The sequence below is a fragment of the Ambystoma mexicanum genome, chromosome 11 (assembly GCF_040938575.1).
Source record: "Ambystoma mexicanum isolate Mex_15411 chromosome 11, UKY_AmexF1_1, whole genome shotgun sequence".
Taxonomy (NCBI): Eukaryota; Metazoa; Chordata; class Amphibia; order Caudata; family Ambystomatidae; genus Ambystoma; species Ambystoma mexicanum.
Genome location: NC_090934.1, coordinates 429582643 through 429597267, shown reverse-complemented (window position 1 = coordinate 429597267; position 14625 = coordinate 429582643). Strand labels below are relative to the sequence as shown.

Here is a 14625-nt window from a genome sequence, read left to right as displayed (position 1 = left end):
GAAAGAGAGTAAGAGAATGTCCACTATTCCCACATGAGACGATGAAGCTATATAATCCATTCGACAATAAGAATTATCGAGGAAAATGGGTATGGAGCAACCCAGAAGGAGTATGCAGTTACATGTCATGGACTTTTGAAGATCATGCAAATTATCATGGACATGTCAGAGGGCTAACGAAAATCTGGCTATTAAGGATAAAGGTTGTGCCATGTGAGGATGTGGTTGACAGGTCAACCAGAGGGGGGGGCTGAAGAGAGGGTCCCAAGAATCCCACCTCGCCCCTAGATCCATGAAGAGATGAAGAGCCAGGAACACTCAAAGCCACCCATCTTATTTCAGACAAATCCCAAGTGCACCAATGGATGACTTGCATACAGAAAGGTATCCCCTCAACCAGCCATAGAGACCAAATCCAGTACATATCAGGAATGGGGGAGACAATGGAGATCGTGGATGGGAATACCCTAATGGACAGACTTAATTAAACACCAAAAAGCCACAATGCTGACATCACTAGTGACACCACAACACAGCAGCGTTAGTCATGAAGCACACTTGCAGCCCTGCACCACATTTAATGAACACACATTTGCATACACAAAGAACATGCTTACACAGTTCTATAGCTAGAGGACGGATACACTTACTGTCACAGCTTTTATTATTTTTCTCATTAGCCAAATGCAGTAACGCCGAAACGTAAGGCAAAAAAAGATCCAGAGTAAGCTTGCAGATGCTTATGGCAAATAACCCTATGGGACTACAGGAGTATATATGGAGCTTGGTAGGACCATGACTAATGTATAGGTTACCTAGTACGACATGAGCATGTAGAAACCATATTATAAGTCTAAGGAAAATTACAGAAGGCATCAAGCCACGGAGCGCAAGATGAGAAGAGCTGATTCAGGCTGCACGGAGCACAAAGCTGGCTCGCAGCCAAGGTCAGAGATACACGGTCACATTCCAAACTCTAGACACCAAGGGATCAGCTGATGAAAAAGGGAATACATCCTCATAAATGCAGGCTCAAGAGCTCGATTTTGTGGTCTGCAAGCATGTGATACAGCCAAACTAGACAATGGGCATTCGCCCGTGGTGGGAAAGCAGAGCCGATCGCAGCAAACCAGACGAGGAATAAATCAAGTGTTGCAATGTAGGAGCGCACTCTCATAGGCAAAGGTGATATACTACCAGTTACAATACAGACATATAATCGTTTCACATTTCCTTGAAGAGGTGCACAGAGAGCTTAGAACCAAATTGAGTCCCAGGCTTGAGGAGATCAGCTCTAGCCAATCACGACATAGAAAATCAGGAGTGGATGGCAAGGGGTAAGAACCAATGGTAAGCCCACTACTCTGTAACAATGTAATGGATATTTTCTTGGGGACGGGACAGGCCAGCCACCTGACATACAAGGACCAGTAGAATAACCTCTATAGGGTACTTTCATAAGGGTTACCACTCTCAAAACCCAATCATTGGTGATGATAGGTTTTTCCGGGATGGGCCCTCGAATGATGTAATTTGTCCACAAAACTGGGACGCACACCATGGAATTCTGAGAAGTACTGGAGAATCTCGATTGTCTTGTATGATCCCTGTTATTTTTTTTGTAATACACCACAGTTCTTTTTTGCTGTTGGCTGAGTTCTCCGTTTAGTCTGGGGAAGGGTGTTGGGCCCTTGAGAGTCGGGCGGACCCCCAGACGATCTCTGGAATACCAGGGAACCATCCCAACAGTTTCAATCCCATCAGACTACTCCCCATTTTCCCAATTAGTCCATCAACTCTCATCGGCAAGCCACAAGCCAAAGTCGCTCATTTGTAGTTTGACCTTGTTGCTGCTCACTGTCCTGGAACATTCAAGAGAGTGTGAGCACACCACTATCTTAGCTTAAGGCTCTAATGAATAGTCTTTGTTTTCGACTTCTGAGTCACGTTTGAGTGGACCACCAATTTGTCCATTTCAGCCTTTCATTTACTGCTATTTGATTATGCAGGGTGTTGTTGCTCCTTCCAGTATATAGAGACTTGCTCACTCTATCTCATATGAACTTTGTATGCTTTTAATTGACCAGTAGTTTTTCTCTCACAGATTTATAGGGTGAAAGACAAAAGGTTTTACTTACCACGAAATATTTAAAAAAGACCTAAGGAGGTCCGGAATAGAGGTTGGCTATGTTAGAGATATTTTGAAGGAGGACGGGGATAATAAATGGAAAAAGAAGTATGAGATAATACTACGATATGTTTCCAAGACAGAGAAGTAGGGGAAACTATAATAAGTAGGCGCAGTAAATGACAGTGGCTGCACATCGTCTATGTACAGACCGCAGTCGCACAGGGAAAGACCCTAAGAAGAAGAAGACAACAAAACTTCAATGACAAAAGATAAGGCCCTGTTACAATATATTTTGGAAACAAACAAGGAAGAATGCATATACAAACCTACACAAGGGGGTGGGCATTCTCAATTCGGACGGAAAACGCTTGATGAAACAACATGAAAAGGAAATGCCACAGAAGATGTTTCTCCTGAATGTTAAGCTTTATGTTTTCTATGATATGTTTATGTGCTTGTCAAAGGGTCTCATTACACGGTAGGCGGTAACCATGGTGCAGCCGGTATTTTACCGTGTCCGGTTTGGTGGATGGCGGAATTACCGCCCTACTCCAAGGTGAGCGGGGCTGGTAATTGCCCTTTCACCAAGGCACTTCCCCATTCCCATTTTTGCCCCCATAGGGCTCAATGGGAATGAGGAAGGAGCTAATTATGGTACCGCAAATTGTGGTACCGTAATTAGCACCAAGGTCCTTTTTGTTTTACCAGCCGTTAAGGAATGGCCCCGCAAAGGGACCTCGTAGTAAGGCGTAAGGGTTTACCGTACCGATGCCCTTACCGGTACCGGTAAACCCTTACCGCCTACTGTGTAATGAGGCCCAAAGGATCTTACGCACATGAGTACCTATTTGTAGATGTATGGGCCTCATTACACGGTAGGCGGTGAACCATGGCGCTATTAGCGCCATGGCTCATGCCGGTAAAATACCGGCACCGCCTTGGCGGAAAGGGGATTTACCACCCCATTCCAAGGTTGGTGGGGCGGTAAATCCCCCTTCCGCCATTGCCCTTCCCCATTCCCAGTCTGCCCCATAGGGCTCTATGGGAATGGGGAAGGCGCTAATTACGGCACCGCAAAATTGCGGTGCCGTAATTAGCTCCGAGGTCCCTTAGCGGGTTGGTTTTTAACGCCTGCAAAAAGCAGGCGTTAAAGCACCAACCCGCTAAGGGACCTCGTAGTAAGGAGGTAGGGATTTACCGGTACTGGTATTTTACCAGTACCGGTAAATCCCTACCGCCATCCGTGTAATGAGGCCCTATGTCTTGAAATAATACAGCCTAGTGAATAGCAATGCGCAGAGCAGACAATAGGGGCCTGCTGCCTTCCATTGAGAACATTCCTATCTGAGGCTGTTGAGCATGTTAGAGAGTACACCAACTGTTCAGCTAAATGCACAACTTAGAGGTGAGCTGACTGTCCTTGCCATTGTCTCGAAGCATTGGACTCACACAGCACAACAAACACGTTCTTTTGTGGGTATCACCCCATTACTGTACAAACAATCACTGCGAAGCGCGAAATTTCGAAATTTTAACGCCGCATTTCTCCACATATATAATATATATGGGGGGACGTGTCAGGGTGATAATAAATGTTGGGGTTATGGAGGGAGCTGTGGGGGATCGTGACCTATGTATATATGTGGTGAAATGTGTTTAAAAAAAAAATCGACATTTTGGGCTTGGCAGTAAAAACGTCGATTATTTCACATAGATCCTAGGAAATCATAGGCTACCTGGAGAGAATAGGGAATCCTTTCAGGGGGACGGGGAGGGGGCACAACAGGTAGAAGCATAGCATAGACTCTGCAGGTGGGATAGTCAACATGGATTACTACTGAAATAACTAAATTAAAGCAGATGCAGCACTTGATCATCCACTAAAATGGTGCTGCTGGAGAATTATTTGAGGGCTGATGGAGGTTGGAGGGAAGAAGGTGGGCTGTCTGGGATAGATGGGCCAGGGCACAGCAACGGAATGAAAGCAGGAGGTAAATAAAGAGTTTGCAAGGGGCAGTCAAGCATGGGCTGTCACCACTATGCCCATTAGGGCGCCGCAGAATAAACCCATGTGTGCCAAATAATCATTGTGGGACCCCTCTGACTGCAAAAACATGGGCTGCTGCAACAGTGGCCCCTGGGCTCAGATCATTGTATTGGATTGCTTCAAGACATGTGGTATTACAGAAAAGTGTCTGTGACAGTCCCCAACTGCCGCCCTGTATACATACCCCTCTATCATGTGTTTGTGCCCATGCCTCTCAGAGTCTGTGAGCAACAGCTGTGCTAGTGTGAGCAATGAGGGGTGCTTAACTATCCATACCTCTGAAGATGAGCCCCCCTGATCTGAGTCATAACGGGACAATTGGGGGGGGGTGCTTTCTCGAATCAGAACATGAAGCGATTTCACTGTTAGTTCACATGTTGTACTGGGTGATAACAAGAAATTCAATGGAAAGTGCACTTGGATCTGGACTTCCTGTCTTGCACGACATCCCGCACTCTAGTAATATCATTCAATTGTCCTAAAGAAAGCATTGAAGCGTTCGCCCCTATAGCCATCAGGCGTGGAAAGGTACAGGGGAGCTAAGAGAAAAACGTGACATTTTAGACAATGGCTAAAAGAGATGGTCCCCCTATCAGATGTAAGAAGAGAGGAGTGCTCACCTTGATGGAGGAGTCAGAAGAGGCGCTCACCAGTAGATTCTCAGTGAAGAACTGGAGGCCCCAGATTCCCTTCTGATGCCCTTGCAGGGTCTGCTTCAGGGTGCACCCAGGGAGCTGCCATACCCGGATCGTGTGGTCCTGGCTGCCGCTGGCCAAAAGGTTGTCCCGGAGGGCCAAACAGAGGACCCTGAGGATCGAGAGAGAACAGCTTGTAGACTCCAACTGTAGTTCCAAAGACAGCAACATCATTCAACAGAATGCCTTCCAATTCAAGAACACAATGATGGGAACCCCTGAAATATGGGCATATCTTTGCTTGATTATGTGATCTATAGCACCTGTGATTAGTGCCTATGGGCAACTCACATCATATTGTGTTTTAAGCATGTGTACTTCTTATTAATTTTGCATTAGAGCCCACACTTGAGGGGTCTTTTGTGTGGTAGGTGACCGCTGCCCAAATCAGTGGTCCTGAACCAAACACAAGTTGCCTCGAATTAGGGTGTATGTCGCCTAGTACACAATAGAGCCCGTAAGTAAGGGCTCTAATTTTATTAGAGCTGGTGAAGGGGGATGAGGGGAGCATCACCTCGGGTTCGCCGGATGCCCAGTGCAAGCAAATCAATCAGATTGGGAACCTTAGAATGCAGCGTTTACAGGTGGGTAAAGTCTGTATTCCAAGCTTGCTGATGGTGGGAAATGCAAAGGAGAAGCATGGAATGCAGGCTTCTGTTGGTGGTTAGAGCCCACAGTCTACACGTTTTGATTGTCTAAAGAGACGAAAACATGTTTTAATATTATTTGTGTCTCAACTGAGCAGTTTCCTTCTCACATAAAGTGTGACAACATAATTTCCCCATCTTTAATTAATCAATTAGTGAGCTTTTATACTGCACCGAATCACCACTTTAGTGGTTTCAAAGCGCATATCCTTGTCCAAGATATTAGGGTGTTTTGTGTCCCCACACAGGGATCGCCAGACGATAGTCTGCTGGAGGAAAATGAAAATGTCCTATATTGTCCCAAATGCATTAGCCAATACTGTCAACGCATGTCAGCTTTGAAGGAATGGAAAAACACGAATAAAGGTATTTTAGAATTTAGAAGAACAGTGAAGAAGCTTTGTTGTATTACATATACCTATCAAGAACTTGTAGCAGTGTATGAACTGCAAGGGTGCAGCAGAGGGTCTCTCAGCTTTGACTCCAAATATGGATTTCTGTCATGCAATCCTGCCAAATGTTGGGGGCCCTAGGGAAGTAAGTAATACCTGTGCATTTCTTGGGCATGGCTTTAACATGCCCCACCTCACCATGTAGTGAGTACATTCCAGAGATATTCCCTGGCACAGCGAATACCTCTTCTCCAGAAATCTCTCCTAGAATACAATTGAGTCCCACAATAAATTCAGTCCAATTGTACACATAGCTCTTCCACCTTTTCCTTTTCATGCCTTCCGGAGCATCCTAGCCATCCCTCGCCCTCACCCCAACTAGCAACCCAACTTTGCTCCTCCCTACCACTGCTGAATGTTCTTTCATACTCCTCCTTCGCCTCTCTGACAGGCAAAAGCGATTTGTTAGCATTACATAACTAGCAGGATCGCGTCCTATTCTTCAGCAGTAAAATGGCTGTAGACATAGATACATGATACCATGGACTGTTTGAGATGCTTTTGAGTGAAGAAGGTGAAGGCAATTAGGCTTCCCATACTGGATTACCAAAACCCTTTCTGTCCCCAAGTCTGCCTGCAAGGCTGCTTTGCAAGAGGAGGCTGTCTCTGGCTGTACTGCCATACAAATATCTCAAATTGAGGGACTTCCAGGGCCAGATGAGGATGTATGTGGGCTTGTAGGGCCTCATTTCAAAATGTTTGGGGACCCACTCGCCTACAGCTGAAAAAACACACCTGAGGCATACTAGTTACCACTTTCACAGACCCGGTTTGCTGCCGAGCACGCATCGCTCATTCGGGATGAGGTACGCATCAGAGCAGAAGGAATACCAGCAAACCGTTAAACCACCTGAAGAGGATCCGTGTTGGATCGAAACATGTCTATGTAGTGGCAGTAATGTGGTGTACATTTGGAGGCTAAAAAATGTATGGCTCATCCGATACAAGCAAAAATTAGGCTTGTTGAATGGAACTGAAATTCAAAATTCGATTGTGTATATTACAAACCAATATAAAAGCGTTTTGAGCAAGACCATCAAAGTGGATGACTTGCTATAAGGGCTGTCCCTAAGAGTGGTAGAGTGTTCCATTGAACAGCAGGTGAGACCGCTGTTTTTGTTCATACAGCTGTGTGTTGCACAGATTATAATGGAGATGTTCCCAATGCAAACTCCAATGGGTGATTTCCCTGGCTTTATCATTGAGGGTGCACAGCATGACCCCCCTGGGGGCTTCATTATTCGCAAAGCATTTTCACTGACCCACACCAAAGAGCTGAAAGAAGGGTAAAACACGGCTACAATACTTTAACACTGTTTAAAGAGTCTTGTCTCTGGCTGGGCCTTTATACATTTAAAGTGACACAGCCTTCGGTTTTCTTAGCCAATCTGTGCCGGCCGCAAGTCCCACCTTGAAGCTACATTCTGTGGAAAAATCCTGTCTAAAGCAGCCGCTGCAGATTATCAAAAGACAGGTATTGGCTTCTGCACAACAGAACAAAGAGAGCAGCCTGCAAGTTGTGAAGCTATTTTTTGTCAGAGACACACACACACCCAAAGGCGTGGTGGTCCATTTCAATTTAAACTGTTGAAAGGCCCTGACGCCAAGCCTTGTTCCTGCTGTATGGCAAGCAGAAATTGAGGTAGGTGTTTCACCCAACAGCATGTATGTCCATCAGCAAAGGTTTGCTATATAACTTTAAAAGCCTGGGTGATTCGTTCATTTAACAGTTTGGGCTGGATGCTATAACTTGTGAAATGGCGGGTCCGCATTCCTTTTTTTTAAATCACAGTTTAAAAGCACTGGGCATACAAAAAGCTCTTGTGTTCTTTGATCATTTCCTCAGAGACATGTACCCTGAACACATGTTCCTGGAGCTGATGTTGAGCATAGGACTTCATACTCTAGCTGAGGGGTAGCCAATTTATCATCTGCTGGATGTTTTGGCCTACGAATCCCATCAGGCCCAACCAGCATAATCAATGGTGAGGGACTGCCAAAACATCTGAATGGTGATAGGCTGGCTAACCCCGATCTAGATTTTTCTCAACATAGTCAACAAACATTGGGCCATGTTGGTTCTCCTGGCTTGAGGACCTCTTCATGATCACAGGACCTAGTGTATTCCATTGAAATGCAGTTTATCTTATATCTTACACTACTTGCTGAGTGGGCACTTTGGCATGTCTTTGCCCATGCGTGGTACAATGCTCTTCACACGGTTGCCCCATTTCAATTGCCACACACGTAAAATACAGAGCCCATCTATCTCTAGTTTCAGGGCGTTGAACGCTCTTACGCTGCTGTGTGTCCCACCACTGCTTCGGATCGGCACGCACCCTTCTGCCAGTTGCGTCTTGTACAGTAACGCCTCTTGAACTCCTTCTTGCAGTGAGCTAGAGCTGAGGCTCTCATGGTTAGACCTGAAAGACAAGACAAAAGCAGAAATAGGATATTGGGTATTCTTGTTAATGTCACAGCACCTGTATTCGCCTCTAGGCACATGGGGGATTGAACGTTGATTCTTGTGAACGGGGTGGACTAGGCACCAAAGTGGCCCTGGAAAGGTTTTTCAAAGTGGCCCTGTGTTACACAATACAAGCAAATTTAGCAAGCAGGCCAAACCGCTTTAACTATGGTTTGAGAGGTTCTCTAACCAATAAAAGTTTGAAAAATGGGGCCAAATTACACAAAATAAGTCCTTTTTGCAAGAAAACAAGAAGGAATTGCGGATTCAGCATGCAGATTCTGCTGTGGGCCACCAGAAACCTTAAAACATATTGGGCCTCACTAGGAGGCAGGCAGCCACGTAATGAACGGTGCCGGTACGGGACCTGCACCGTTCATTACGGGCTGCCCAATTACGAGGACGGCTGCAGGACCCGCTAAGGAACGCCTGGTCAGACCTGGCGTCCTTAGCGGGCCCCGCTAGCAGTCCAGGATGCTAACAACGGGCCCGTCATTAACGGGCTCGTTGTTAGCATCCTCCCCATTCCCATTGAGCCCTATGGGGCTCGAATGGGAATGGGGAATGTTTATTTCCGGATCCCGGAAAAGGGCAATAACCGGGTCCGCCAAGGTCGGCATGACCCGGTTGGTGCCCTTTTCTGGGCCCTGGAAAAAAATCATTACCGGCGGCAGCCCTGCCCTTAATAAGGGCACGGCTACCACCAGGGTCCTAATGAGGCCCATTGTCCTGAATTGTGTAGCAGTACAAATACAAAGAACAACACACTTGGGCCATTTCACATCAGATGCCCTATGGAAAAATTATGAAGACTGGTGGGAGCATCTATATGGAGGTAATGACTCCAAACTAATTTTTGGACTCACACATTTTCTAATGGACATCTTCCCCGAGATAAAGTACTACTAAATTAGATATAAAAAACGTAATCTAACCTAGAATGAAATTAGAAATATGATGATGTAACCACATAAGGGTTGATAATCCGTTTCTGAGATTTTCGCTGTTGTTCTGTACTGTCGTGCTTATTCTTTTACTTTTTATCCTTGTTGGAATTTTAAACTGTGATTGGTAAAAGTTTCATGTAAACTATATACCAAGACAATTTTAAAAAACACATTTTAAGACACATTTGTCTTTAAATAAGGATTAAAAAGTAGTTTCATAAAAATAAAAAAAAATATACACTGACATGAAACAATAAAAATGAGGAAAAACCCTCTGGAAGGTTTATAACAAATTCACTGCTTCTAAGGGTGTGGGGGATGAGACAAGATGGAAAGTTGGGGTGAGTGAGGGATAGGGTAAGAGGAGCAGAATACCAGGTTCCCCACTAAAGAGGAGGCTAATAGAGGCCCACCAGGAAATCTCCAGGCGTACCTGAAGGCCAGGCCACCACTGCTTGGGAACAGCTTCTACATGGAGTATATGCGCTGATCAAGTCCTGCTCAAGCGAGGGGGCGGGGGAGAGGGGGTGCAAGAGGTAGGGATGGGAGTACTGGGCGGAAATGACAGAGGCAGGGAGGGAAGCACTATGAAATGGAAGGGGGTGCAGTGGCTGAGAGAGAAGTGCAGGGGGCACCATACAGAAGCAGGAAGGAGAGTAAAAGGGGATGGATAAACAGTTGGGATCATCGAGGGAAGTACAGCGACACTGAGGAAAAAGACTGGGTGCGGGAGTGTGGGGGAGGAGAGAGAGAGAGAGGGAGAGAGAGAGGCATCGAGTTACGTACAGGGTGGGGGAAGTGCAAGAGCAAGGAGAGGAGAGAGCCGAAGACATGGACGGTGTAGAAAATGCATCTGTCACTGGTTTCCTCAGTGTTTTATTTTTCTGGACTTTTTCACCTCAGCTTATCACATTGGTCTATCTACCGGGCCACTGGCGAAATACGTTCTCTGTATTTTGTATTTGGGTTTGGTACAGGGCTCAAGTTGAGGGTACACGCAGGGGGACAGAGTCCACCCACTTTTTTCAGAGGGTGGACTCAGTCCTCCCCAGCTAAAATGAAAAGCATTGAATGTCATCTTTGAATTTATGCATTGAAGCCAACCACAGGTCTCGTATCAAAGTCATCAGATTTGTAGGCCGGACACTTCACCACTGCACTAGATACCTTGATGAAAAATAACAAACAACTAAAGGTAAAATGTCCCATTTCGGTACTCCAAGTCCCAGGGAAAATATTTATATTGGTTCTTGGTGTTTAAAACATGCACACCTTTTAACGTTTTCAAAAACACTATTAGAAGAAAATATCCTCTCTTGGTTTTGTGTGTGTGTTGATTTTATGAAAGGCAAATGCCATTCCTCCTGTGCAATTTGGGTGGTTACGCAAAGCCAATTTAATGAAATGTGCATGGTTCACCTTGATATGCAAATTTCTGGCAACGTCCCATCACATTGCATTTGTTGATGAGTCCCCCCACTTTAATTTTTAGGACTTGACCCCTGGTTTTATATGGTGCAAACCTGACTATGCAGCAACGGAGCGCTGTTGAGGGTAACATATTATGCAAGGAGGATTACCATATGTTCCAGCCATGCGGGTGGGGAGTGATGCCCGGAGCCTGGCTTTCGCCTAGTAATACAATGCTCACTACACCAGCAATCTGGTGTTATGTTATGTTAATGTTAATGTGAAAGGTATTTGTACCGCGCACTGTCACCAACGGAATTGGCTCCAGGCGCTCAGGCGGATCTGCAAACAAGGAGGTCGGGGTGGGTTAGTCGGATGAAGAGGGAGCAGGAAAGTGAGAAGGTGGTGTGCTGTTGACAGCTTCAGTTCGGTTTTCAGTGTGCGCTGAGCTTTGGTGTGAATATCGGACCAATGCAAGACCTCATGTGCTGTTGATGCGGTTTATGTGTTGTTTGTTTATTATTGCAGTGTGGTGAAGTGTGTGCAGTTTGCTGAGCGAGAAAACAGTTGTGTGTATAAAATGATATGATAAAATGCAGAGCCATTAGCAGCCATGACCAAACCTGAAAGTCAAAAAAGTACAATGATTACTGATTTGTCTCATCATGGCAAGTGCCATGTGCAGCCGGGTCTGTCTCGTGTACTGGGACACCCATGAGCGGCCTGCCTGAATCTTGAAGCGCTGTCCCCGCTGCTGCCCCAGGTGTGTATCACAGGGAGATAAACCCAAAGCTCCACGCCCAGCATTGTGTCTCAGTAGTGCTGCCGAGAGGAGGGAGGCCTATATTCATCTATAGAGATGTTTGTATTGAAGTATTTTCTGGTGGCTTTTGTATAGCGCTCACATTGCATTACAGCTGCTTCACAGCACTAGGGCTCAACAGACGGATGAAGGAAACTGTGAAAACAATCTTGAAGAACAGGAAGAGGGACACGGTTGCCAGGCACTGGCTTCCAGAATGTTTGCTGTCAGCGAAGCCTCTGGTGGGTGCACAAGTAGTGTTCCATTAATGGCCAGCCAATTATTGGCTATCAGGCAGTGGTTTACAGTCAAGTGTGGATGCAGATTATTAAGGGCCAAAGTCACCCGAGAAGCCGCTGGGTTTTTAGACCTTTGTAGAAAGGAAGGCAGTATTCCTCAAGATGGAGGTGAAGCAGGAGTATGCTCCTGAGGTTTTTGAGCCTTGTCTGTTGTGACAGATCGCCATTTGGCAAGGGCATAGATGGACTGGCTTTTATTATCTGTATTAATTTAATAAAATGCTGGTAATTCCATCTCTGAAAGGGTAATCTGGTGATCAGATTCCCCTTTCATAATATCCATGCCAAATGTATAGTGTACACCTGTGCACTGCTGCATTAGTAGCCTGATTGCAGCTCCTGCCCTACAATGACACAGAGCATGTTCAGTTCACAGGTGGCGTCTTGATAGTTCAAGTGACAGCTAAAGTCACTGCAGCACCGGGGTGGCATTTAAGATATGCACCTGTAGAGAAGGAGCCAAGTACCCCCACATCAAGCACTGCTCCTATTTTGCCTATATGTTGGGAACCAGAGTGTGAAATACGTGCAGTGCCAGTGAGGATACCAATAACGAGGAGAATCCTGGAAGCAAGGTTCCCATTGAAAAAACCATACCTACATACACAACAATATGATGGCCATTTGAATGGAATCCCAGAAGAAGTGGGAAAAGTGAGTAAAAGGGAAGATTGGTGACGTCACACGAAGCAGGGCTGACGCACCCAGACGAGATGAAGAGGCAAGAGAACATAACCATTCTATAGGTGTTAAGAAAGTGTTGAAGATAAGCAACATTTCAAGATCGAGATGAAGATGTTTATGCTACAGAAACAATGAAGATATCAAGTCCTTTTACACATGTACAGATGCAAGAACCGCAAGCAGACCAAGTATTTTTAAGGCTATCTATGTAGTGAATAGATTGCAGCATGCGCCAAATATATATACGTATGGGAGTGAAAGAACTGGGAACGATTCCACTATGCATTTTAGCAGAGCTGGGCCCAGAGAAAGAAAGGCTTTTCCAGTGTGTTGCAGTTGAAAAGCAATTGAATTACAGAGGTGAATCAAAGAAAGGTGAGGCTAGACCAGCGCCAAGAAGCCAAGGCCGCTCTGGGAATGATACCACTGTCTGGTTTCTCTCTGCCTCCTTCTCCCCTTCCTGTCCCCCCCACCTCCTGTACCACAAAGCACTTTGGGCATAATGTCAGAAAATCAAAGTCCACTCATTTCAAGAGCAGGGATTGCACCGCTAAAGCCGGCTAGCTTCAGTCCAATCACCTTTGGACCTTCACGTTTAAAAGAAAGGGTATCACACCACTTCTTAGATTCACTGTCGAACAAACAACTGAGAAGGATTCATTTGACATCTCCGGTGCTGCTTTTCAGCACTCCTCCACACCTTCGAACTACAGTGCCTGCATCTCAACTCTGTACAACACTGCATCATATCCTTGCTGAGCCCGTCACCTGCTAAGTTCAAATCAACTGCTCAACACTAGGACATGTCTCGAAGTGCTGGAAAGTCATTTTCTGGCTTGAATCATGGGTTATGGCATAACTCGACCTGACTCGCTTCAAACTGATGCTTCACCGAACTGCACATCGGAGCATCAGGATCGTTTTGGCAGTCGCCTCCCGCCAATTCGAATTTCTGGAGAGTCACTCATGAACTCTTCCCTGTGGTTACAACCCAACTAGACCTGGCTCGACCCCGAACAGATCCTGGTAAGCTTCCTGACCTGCATTGCAGAACGCTGCTTTCAAAACGGACAGAGATACAACACTTAACTCTGCTTGATGCCTGCTTGCTGCTTGGGTCCACATGATCCAACGTACACCAACTGAGCCTGTTCCGCTCGCACCACTGCTCGAAGCCGGGTTCGGCCCTGTATACCCGCCAAAGACCTGAAACAAGGTACCGTTTTATAATCTACCTTCTTTTAAATCTGCCCGCCTCTACTCTCTGCCCTCTGCAACTCATCCAGAATAGGACTGTGAGACGTGACCTTGGCTTCAAGCCCAGGGATCGTATCTCTCCAGCACTTAAATCTCTCCATTGGCTCCCAGGGGCTGCAAGGATCAAGTTCAACACCCTTTGCATTGTCCGCAAGGCCTTCTTGGACCTGGGGCCAAAATATCTTCAGGTTTCTCTTCTGAAGTATCTGCCAACTCAAGCTCTTAGCTCCTCCACCTCCAACTCCTTGGGGATTAGTTGTTTTTCTGAGCAATAAGCTTGGGTAGATCTCTCTCTTCAGCTGGCGCCTCACTCTGGAACAGCCTCCCTGCCTCTCTGAAACTTGAGCAGAACCATCTCCGGTTCCGGAAGCAGCTCAAGGCTTTCCTCTTTGCTTCTGCCTTCTCTCTTCCTCTTCCCTGCTGATCTCCATCTGATAATGCACTAGTTAGCTGGCTACCCTCTGAACCACGGGCCCAGGTCGCTTTCTTCCCAGCTGCACACCTGCAATGCCTCCTGGCATCCCTGCACTTGGGGCTGTATCTGCAACCTTACAGTCCCCTTACCTACCTGCACTATCTAACACTTGCTGTCTGAACTTAACCCTGCACTGCCACCTGCTGGTCGCACTTCTCGTTTTGATGTTTAAATCCTATGTCCTGCACTTGCTCCGCCTACCCTTCCTCTTGCACTTTTCCCCCTCCCTCTCCCCTGCACTTGCGCAAACTCAATGTCACTGGGCCTAGTAAGATCGTTGTCTTGTCCCCCCTTATGTCCCCCACCTTGTCG

The 14625-nt window shown here is 46.2% G+C and overlaps 1 protein-coding gene across 4 annotated transcripts in view; it reads right to left on the bottom strand.

Moving 5' to 3' along the window:
* The window catches only part of LOC138503489 (F-box/WD repeat-containing protein 7-like), a 733637-nt gene that overhangs the window by 490017 nt on the left and 228995 nt on the right, over window positions 1-14625 (bottom strand). For all 4 annotated transcript variants that reach the window (XM_069623260.1, XM_069623261.1, XM_069623259.1 and 1 more), the window contains exons 11-12: window positions 8272-8395; window positions 4799-4985 (exon numbers count right to left, since the gene is read on the bottom strand). In XM_069623260.1, the coding sequence (XP_069479361.1) occupies window positions 4799-4985; window positions 8272-8395 (311 nt within the window). The remainder of the gene's footprint in view (window positions 1-4798; window positions 4986-8271; window positions 8396-14625) is intronic.